General features: G+C 42.4%; 1 protein-coding gene across 1 annotated transcript; it reads left to right on the top strand.

Moving 5' to 3' along the window:
- The first annotated feature begins 355 nt into the window (after nucleotides 1–355).
- Nucleotides 356–3,691, top strand: dusp1 (dual specificity phosphatase 1). Its single transcript, XM_068325323.1, has 4 exons — nucleotides 356–1,032; nucleotides 1,302–1,447; nucleotides 1,552–1,771; nucleotides 2,445–3,691. The coding sequence occupies exons 1-4, from the start codon at nucleotides 624–626 to the stop codon at nucleotides 2,798–2,800; spliced, it is 1,131 nt and encodes a 376-aa protein (XP_068181424.1). The 5' UTR covers nucleotides 356–623; the 3' UTR covers nucleotides 2,801–3,691.
- Nucleotides 3,692–9,386: the final 5,695 nt, after the last annotated feature.

Raw genomic sequence — 9,386 nt, 5'->3', positions numbered from 1 at the left:
TTTTTTTTTGTTGAAACGACCAATTTGCTGATATGCAGATATTCGATCCTGTCACGTGAAACACGGAAGCAAAACAAAAGTTTTCAACAACACAACAACAAACAGTGAAAAACTCAACATCTGACGCGTACGTGCGGTGCGTCTGTACAGAAATGTCCCGCTCGCGCGTTCACCCCGCCTATCTGAGAGGGAAAGGGAGGGGGGAGGGGGAGGAAGGGGGTTGATGACGTCAGCAGGATCTGGCACCAAGCCAAACGGGGCGGTCTCCTGATGTCATTGGCTCCTCATTCACAAGCGTGAGACACATATAACCTCCGGTCGAGTCGCTCCAGCCAGAATCTTCTCCGCGTACACTTGAATTTAAGAAACTTTTAATTTTTTATTTTTATTTTTTTTTTGTAAAAGAAGAATCATAGCCGCCAGATAAGCTCCAGAAGAAAAGACGGGACCAACTTAAATAGTCTTTAAAACTTTTTTGTTTCTGTTTTTGTTTTTGTCTCGATAAAGCAGCTGAGGAACAAAGGACGAGTCCGCGACGAATAACTTCTGGTGGGGAAAAAAAAAAAAAGACTTTTTCACGACAGCGTAAACTTTTCCGTTTTCCCTGCCCGAGAAAAAGTTTGATGTATTTGGATTTATCGTGTCTAATCCGCCGCTCTACTATGGTCATCATGGACGTTCCCACCATCGACTGTGCGTCCCTCCGCGGCTCGCTGGAGGACGAGCTGCCGGCCTTCCTCGTGCTGGACTGCCGCTCTTTCCTCGCCTTCAACTCGTCGCACATTTCGGGCTCCACTAACGTGCGCTTCAGCACCATAGTGCGCAGAAGAGCCCGGGGGGGCCTGGGACTCGAACACATCGTCCCTAACGAGGACACCAGGAATCGGCTGCTGTCCGGGGAATACCAGTCCGTGGTTCTTCTCGACGACCGCAGTTTGGACTTAAGCCAGGCGAAGAAAGACGGGACGCTGATGCTGGCCGTGACGGCCCTGTGTCGCGACCCCAGTGGAGTCAGGGTGATTATTCTGAAGGGTAAGCATCAATTGTTACGTCTTGATGAGAACACACACACACACACACACACCCGTTCACACACACGTTATCATTTTACCACTACACCAGGCCCAACAAATGTGGATTACAGCTGTCACCGCACCAGCTGGGCCGGAGTAAACACTGCTCCAAAATAGCCCCATAAGCAGTTGTCTCCTTTTTGGGGACCCGCTTTTTTAAACATGGATGTGTTTGTGTGTGTGTGATCTGACCTAATCTTCTTTCTTTCTTTGTTTCTGTCAAATCAGGCGGTTTTGACACATTTTCCAAAGAGTATCCAGAGATGTGTACCAAACCCTCCCCGCCTCAAGGACTCAGTTTGCCTTTGAGCGCCAGCCATCCTGGGAGTGCACACCCAAGCTGTAGTCCGTGTAACACTCCTCTGTATGATCAGGTTTGTATATTTATTTACTTATATCAGAATAAACACTCAACAGTTGAACCGTTTCCTGATGTGCTTTTGGAGGTTTGTCTGAATGAGTCTTCTGTTTCATTCAGGGTGGTCCTGTGGAGATCTTGCCCTTCCTGTACCTGGGCAGCGCCTACCACGCTTCCAGAAAAGACATGCTAGACATGCTGGGCATCACTGCTCTCATCAACGTCTCTGCCAACTGCCCCAACCACTTTGAAGACTCTTTCCTCTACAAGAGCATCCCAGTTGAAGACAACCACAAAGCGGACATCAGCTCCTGGTTCAACGAAGCCATCGAATTTATTGGTGAGTGCCTCCACCAGTTCGACTGCTAACTGTGTCCGTCCCGGGGGGTACCCCCCATAGACCATTTGAGGGCAAACAACACAAACACCCAACCTCCTACTTCTTTCACATCACTGCTGCCACTGGTTTTAAAATTTAAGAAGTTCCCTCCAAAGGGACCAGCTGGCACAGCACAGGCTTCCCACTCGACCACAATGGTGGTGACATCATCAGTACTTCTGGAGCCCAGAATGAGAGACGGTCCCCGTTTTAATGAATCGCGAAGCAGCAGCTCTAAACTACTTTTGCGGTTGGTTGTCTGTTGGGGTTTGAATGGCTCCCTCCAAGCCACTCTTTGTTCTTACTGAACAAAAGGCAGTTTCTCCTCACTCACTGTCAGTCTTCCTCCCAAATCAATACCCCCCCTGCATGAGCCGGTTCCCCTTCTTTGTCCATTCACACCGCCTCCTAAGGGAATAACCCCCACAAGCTCACACCCCACTCCACTATTAACTCTGTTCCTGTGTCGTAATGAGTCTATTTGAATCTAAATAGCAGCTGAAAGTGTCAAAGACTTCTGTATTTTTTACCTTCCTGTAACAGGAAGCTTTGAGCCTCTGCTTTTGACAAACATTCCTCACCTGTTGGATGTCCCCCGGTGCACTAATGGTACTTTCTGGTCTCTTTCCCACAGACTCGGTGCGAAATAAAGGAGGTCGTGTCTTTGTGCACTGCCAGGCAGGCATCTCCCGCTCTGCCACTATTTGCCTCGCCTACCTGATGCGAACCAACCGCGTGAAGCTGGACGAGGCCTTTGAGTTCGTCAAGCAGCGTCGCAGCATCATCTCCCCCAACTTCAGCTTCATGGGGCAGCTTCTGCAGTTCGAGTCCCAGGTCCTGGCTTCTTCCACGTGCTCCTCGGAAGCGGGCAGTCCGGCCATCGGCAACAGTAGCACAGTGTTCAATTTCCCAGTCTCCATCCCGGTACACACCTCAGCTGGCCAGCTATCATTCCTGCACAGCCCCATCACCACCTCTCCTAGCTGCTGAGGTGGCTGCAGGGAGCACAGACTTTGTTTGTTTGGACTGCAAAACACAAAGTGACTCTGAGAAGATCAGTGCACAACACATGGCTGATCCATTTATGCTGATACTGGTATCACTTGATGTGATTGGGAACGTTTGTGTTGAGTTCATTTGATCCACGAGCTGCTGGCCCAAATCTACGAATGTTGGCCTCATCATTTCAAAGGGGGATTTGCTAACTACCATCAGGCAATATTGAAGTTGGCCTCCAAGTGTGACAGTCAACTACGGTTTTTATCCTAGATGACTTGGGAGATGATTGATAAAGGTAGTCTCTCCTGTAGAGGATGTTAGATGTATCATAGTAATCTTTATAAAATGACTTCTTTTCATGAAGGCGATCGCTTTGATAATCATAATTTTTTTTTTTTGTGTGCTTTTTTTCTGAAAACAAAATAGAGAATGCTCATTGTTGTCTCAGGAAAATTGACTTATCCTCTAAAATGTCCATTTTTGTTTTCTGTACTGACATGGAAGTTACTCCTTCATTTGACATACAATGAATGTATCCCCCTCTTTTTCAGTGTAGTCGTAGAAATGCTCATTTTCAGTTTGAGAGTTGAATAGGCTTCCAAATCAAATGCAGATGCCTTCCTTTCAACGACATCATGAAGCCTTGACGATCCTGACACTCTGGGGAAATGGACCATTAAATACCTCATGTTCTGTCTCTGCTGTTTGCTGCAGGCTGAGAGAGATAGAACCCCAGAACTAAAACCCTGGGTCATGTAGTCTTCAGTGACTGCATTCTGACATATTTATTGAACGAAAGTAATATATTTCTTTATGGTATCTATTTTTGCATACAGTTGCTGTTTTTATACTGAATAAATGTCAGTGGATTTTTGTAATTAATTTTGAATGGACTTCCCGTTTTTTCAGCTATTGTCTGACAGATTTGACTGTTACACCACTGTGTGTGTGTCTGTATGTGTGTGTGTGTGTGTGTGTGTTTGTTGTGAGCACATAGGTACCAAGACTTAGCTTTAAACACATTAGCCAATGCTACACAGTGACGAATATACTAAGCAGGTTCACCTTCACATTACAAATGACCCTGTTATAAAGCACAAAACAGCAAAAAATAAACTGTCAAACATTCACACTTGAAGTTGTGAAGTTATTTAATTAAAAATTATCGTTTTCTTTCAAGAACTCAAAATGAGTGAATTCTTGAATAATCCCAAAGGGAAATTATTCAAAGATGCCTTACTGACAAACAGACAAGGGAGAGATACAGATTGATCTGTGTTTAACAGTGTTTGTGATACAATCACAAATAACAAAGATGAGAAGAATTAGTCTTGAACCCCTTTGCCTTTGAGCAAGACACCAAACCCCAAAACTTCTCCCAGTTTGATGCCACTAAAATGGCCTATTATGTGTATACTAGATACTAGAATGTAAAAGAATTCCCCATCTGAGGAATAATAAAGTATATAGCATCTCCAAAACCTTTTTAAAAAAAAAATCAAATGCTGAAGAAGATATCTTCAAACTACTTCAATGTGTTCTGCTCCATGTAATGGAATCCCACCGTGTATCTGCACAAAGGTTTTGACCACATAAGAAGCATGATGTCATGGCCTCAGCCATTGTCCCAGCCACGCTCCCTCTCTATGAACCCATCTGAGATCCGGGCAACAACAGGAGGCTGCAAAGAATCGGCTAAGGAGTCCTCCCTTTGTGGCCACAATAGGAGCAGCTGCAAGGCGTTTGGGAAAAGTGTGACAACTAAAGAGCATTCAGGGCTCAGTCAAGCACCGGCCTTGTGTCCCCTGGTTCACACACCAATGAGGAGGTGGAGACAGAGGTGGCCGTGAAAGGGAGGGAATATGTTTGGGTTGCAAATTAGCCAAAACTTGGCTCTGACCCTCTGTGGAGTGTGAGAAGAACTTCCTCCAGAGGTGCTGGTGGTGTCAATGACACTCTAAAACCTGCCTGACACATTTACTAAAGGTTTAGGGTTAGAAAAACAAATTGATTTCAAGAGTTTCATGTATTCTTTTTTAAAATGACCTGACAGCAAAGATGATGTTTGTTCCTTAAAAAAAATAAGACAAATCATCAATTCTGACGATGCCTCTGTGATAAAAGGCTGATTCAACACATAATTTCCTCTACGGGGGATTAATTAAAAAGTTTATTCTTTCTTCTTCTCCATTCATTTCCTCACCATCTCCTTAGACAAAGCTGTGTTTTTTTTCCGTTTTTTTTTTGTGACAAATGTGCTGCTCACCCCCTAACCAACCCCACTGCCCCTTTTGTGTTTTCAGATTCCCTGGTGTTTGTTTGTGGTGTCTGCGTGAGCAGCTTTTATGTGCTGTTGTGGCTCCACTGGCAGGAAACAGGCTTTCCAATCAATTACCGAGTAAATTAACATTAAAATTAAAGTGTTGGGGATTTAGGTGTCTGTGTGAGACAATGTGAATGCAGTGTGAAAAAAATGCCAAGGTGCTATTTCTGTGACTGGGTCCTGGGATGCATCTGTCATTTTACGTCTGTATTTCTTTTCATATCCTAAAACTTTCCCACCCTGCTGCCATGTGAATGATCCATTTAGCAGCTCAGCACAGACAAAACTTTAAAGTAGTGTAAATTAGCAAGATCCTGAGGAAACAAAAGAGTATCTGATGTGTCGTATATCAAATCAAATGTGACTCATTCTCGATTTAAAAAAGAGGAATGACTCGAATAAAAGTCTTTAAAATTCCATTGAAACATTTGAAATAAATAAGTTAAGTAAATGCTATGAATTAATTGTCTTTGTAAAGGAATGTGACATTCTGGTCTGGGGTATAAAGCTTGGTCGTTCATGTCATCGAAATCATGATAATTGTTTATCGTAGAAATTGATTTAGATCTGAATACTGAAATGATTTTCCACATTTGGAAATATTATCTTGACATTATATTGGTTGTTTCATTTGTGTGTGTATGCTGCGCAAAAGAACATTCAATCTCTTGATTCAATTTGTGGTGAATCTGTGGTCAGAAGGTTTAGACTTTGAATTAATCACACTTCCTGTGTGAGAGGCTGGAATATTAAAGTGATAGTCAGAGAGCATGCTGGGTCATTACACCCTCACACTTCATCATAGTAGACCTTGAAATTGGATTAAGTCCCTCTTTCTCTCTCTCTGTCTCTCTCTCTCTGTCTCTCTCTCTCTCTGTCTCACACACACACACACACACATGCACGCACGCACGCACGCACGCACGCACGCACACACACACACACACACACACACACACACACACACACACACACACACACATCCACACACATCCTGAGTGAATGGATTTAATCCACACATTGATGTCACAGCAGAACCGTCACCTGTAGTAGATCCATAAGAGGATTATGACTGTGATGGTGAGCCTGTCTGATGTACTCTGGCTGATGCGTTGTACCAGCATGTTCTCACCTCTAAATCAACAGAACAGACTCAAGTACAGTCTGTTCTTTCCAGATGCCAAACATCATGTTGGTAAAATCATAAACAGTCGATGTGCCCCATCCTTGGAAAAGTATGGAAAGTATGACGGCAAGAGAACCTGTTTCAAAGCATTCAGTCGCCGTCGCATTCCAGCGCAAAGCTCTCAGAAAGCTGACAAAAGGAACCAGAGGAACCGCAGTTGTGTGACAGGATGTGAGATAAGATCTGCAACATGATAACTCAAGACTTGTATAGTTTAAGGAATGCAGGACATTACGTATGGCTTCAGACGAGTGTCCTTTCCTCACCCTTCCTCTAATAACCCAGCCTGGAATGTACAAAAGCAGCCCTAAAGATTATGTACTAAATTAGCATTTATTGCATTTCAATTCAAGTCATATGACTTGGGTTGCTCAGCGTGTCTTTGATACTTTCACCTGTCCAGGTAAGAGATTTCTGCTGTGCTATGATAAAAAAGAATTACATTATTGGAGAAAAATTGATGTTAGATGAATCAAATAAACAAATAAAATTATAGAAGTGAGAACATTAAACTGCTCCTAATCTTTGAAATGCATTCAATATTTGACTGACATCCAGAAGTAGGACACCTATCATCCCCCCCCAGAGCCCCACTCACTACACCAGGTCCCAACAGAGCCTGTATTTTTCCACTCACTGGAGGCACAGGGTTGTGTTCACAAGCAGAAGCAAGATCCTGTGTGGAGTATTCGAGGAATGTCTGGCATCCTGTCTTCTACGTTCGCTGTGCTCAGGGTAGATGATGTCACACCCAAAGAACACATATATGAGAAGACATTAATCACAGCAGGATGGCAGCTGAAAACCATTGAGTTATGAAGTAATTTGTAATATTTCTTTAAATAAAGAACTGACATCTTTTCATTCATTAAAAGGGCCAACTTTATATTTTTTGGTTTTTACAGTGAGCTGTGACGTGCTAGCGTCAGCAGCACAGAGAGTGTTCACAGTGTCCATGAGACTGAACAAGAAAGGGTTTGTTTTATTCCCCCTCTTTGCTGCTGAAGTAATGAAGTAATGCATGAAAGAAACTTCAGGGCCCCAAGTAAAAGTAACATGGAACATCCTGTATCCAAGCCCACGTCTATTTTCAGACAAAGACTTTCATAGAAGCTGTAACAGATCCCATGATTTGTAGAAGAAGGATCAGAGCTCATATGATGCCATTATTACGTGTGATGAAGAGTCTGCTAAAATATTCTGATCTTTAGTTCTGGATAGTTGTTTTTGTGAGTTTTGTGAGTTTTTAGTTGGTGTTTTGCTTCAGACACACCTCTGAACTGTTTAAACCTTTAAATCAAGTGAAAATACTGCATTAAACACACAGCATTGATGAACACATTGAAGGAGCTCACAGGATTTGTTTAATAAGAAGCAGGCTCTCTGTTGATGTGATCATGAATGCATCCATCTTGGCCAAGCAGAGACAACCAAGCTCCAGGTCCTGTTTCATGAGACATGTCCTCATTGTGCATATGGTCGTAGGTAAAAAATAAAGAACATCCTTGCTTGGCTGTCATTTATTATTTTCCTTTGTGTGGTGTCAAGTTTTATCCAACAGATTGTTCAGAATCAACCCATGAAAGATGATTGATAACTTTTTCAATTAATTGCTATTTTCATGTGCAAATGTAAGAAGTCCTGTAATTTAACAGACACATCACACAAATGATAAATGATCACATACTTTCTGAGGACCAGTTACATCTGACCAGAATTTGCTTTTTTTTTTGGACAGTAGCGCCACCTTCTGGTAGATACTGTGTATTACATAGAAAATAGATTTGAATGTTAATTAGTGTAGAAAAAAATCGTTAATCATTTAGAATTATTTATACTGTTTTATGGAGGAAACACGAGCAGGCCAGAAGCAGCTCCTTACATCGATCAGGCAGTGAAGAGGCTGTGAAACAGTCCGTGTGGCTGAAGAGAAGCAGTCAGTCATTCACAAGTGGGTCCAGATGACGATATAAGAACTGGAGCTCAAAGTGCAAACAGTCTGCTGTCCACAGATATGGAACCAGAGTCCATCGAGTAAACACAGATAAAACCTGCTGAGCTTCAGTCCTCCTGGTTCATCCTGCTGATGTCTGACCGGTTTGTTCTTGAGTCACTGCTGACGACCGGACTGGAACCAGTGAAACCAGTGATGGTTTGAGCCACTGATGGTGGTTCATGTGTGGAAATTATGACAGTCAACTTCTTTAAAGACAAAACATTCATATATTGAAATTAATGTGAAAGGAAATTAAGGACACAGACATTTTTGAACCAACAAAGTCAGTCGACCTTTTTCATAGTGCATTATGATAGATAGATAGATAGATAGATAGATAGATAGATAGATAGATAGATAGATAGATAGATAGATAGATAGATAGATAGATAGATAGATAGATAGATAGATAGATAGATAGATAGATAGATAGATAGATAGATAGATAGATAGATAGATAGATAGATAGGTAGATAGACAGATAGACAGACAGATTTTTTTGTGTGAATTAGAATATTTTCAGATTCATGTTCTGTCGTTTCCTGTTACTTTTATCATGTGAAACATCTAACATATAGTGACTATAGCCTGAAGTTTGATCACTTTGCTTCTGACGTCAATGTTTTGTCTGATTTGTGTCACGAGATGCACTAATGACCTCATCAGTAAGTCATTTTGCTCCTTAAATACTTAAACGGTGTCTTTGTTTCATTAAACAACTAATTACTTCTCCAAAGTCAACATCAAACAGAAAAGATGTGCAGTGGGGATTTTTGTACTGTATTTAGATTAATTTGTAATATGGAACTTTGTGTCCAGAGTATTTCACTAAATGTGCACAGTCCACTCCACTCCATTTATGCCACCATCACAAGTTCAAAGATTTCACGCCACTCTGCAAAATATCCTGACAATGGCAGCAGAGCCTCAGCACTGGGATTGGGACATGATTATACCCAAAGCTCTCATGGCCTGCAGAGCAACAAAGTATAGCGCTGCTTTCCTCACCCCCAATTCATGATGTAGGCTGCAACTAAATGACCTTGTGGTGCAGCTGGCCTACAACTTCATT

The sequence above is a fragment of the Antennarius striatus genome, chromosome 10 (genome assembly GCF_040054535.1).
Source record: "Antennarius striatus isolate MH-2024 chromosome 10, ASM4005453v1, whole genome shotgun sequence".
Lineage (NCBI taxonomy): Eukaryota > Metazoa > Chordata > Actinopteri > Lophiiformes > Antennariidae > Antennarius > Antennarius striatus.
Note: the sequence above shows the minus strand (reverse complement) of the source record. Positions and strands in the feature narration are given on the sequence as shown.

Bases quoted from the DNA above. Each gene is read 5' to 3' on its own strand.
- dusp1 (XM_068325323.1), top strand. From the start codon at position 624: ATGTATTTGGATTTATCGTGTCTAATCCGCCGCTCTACTATGGTCATC. The intron at 1,033-1,301 runs GTAAGCATCAAT...CTGTCAAATCAG, and splicing joins CAGGGTGATTATTCTGAAGG to GCGGTTTTGACACATTTTCC. The intron at 1,772-2,444 runs GTGAGTGCCTCC...TCTTTCCCACAG, and splicing joins CGAAGCCATCGAATTTATTG to ACTCGGTGCGAAATAAAGGA.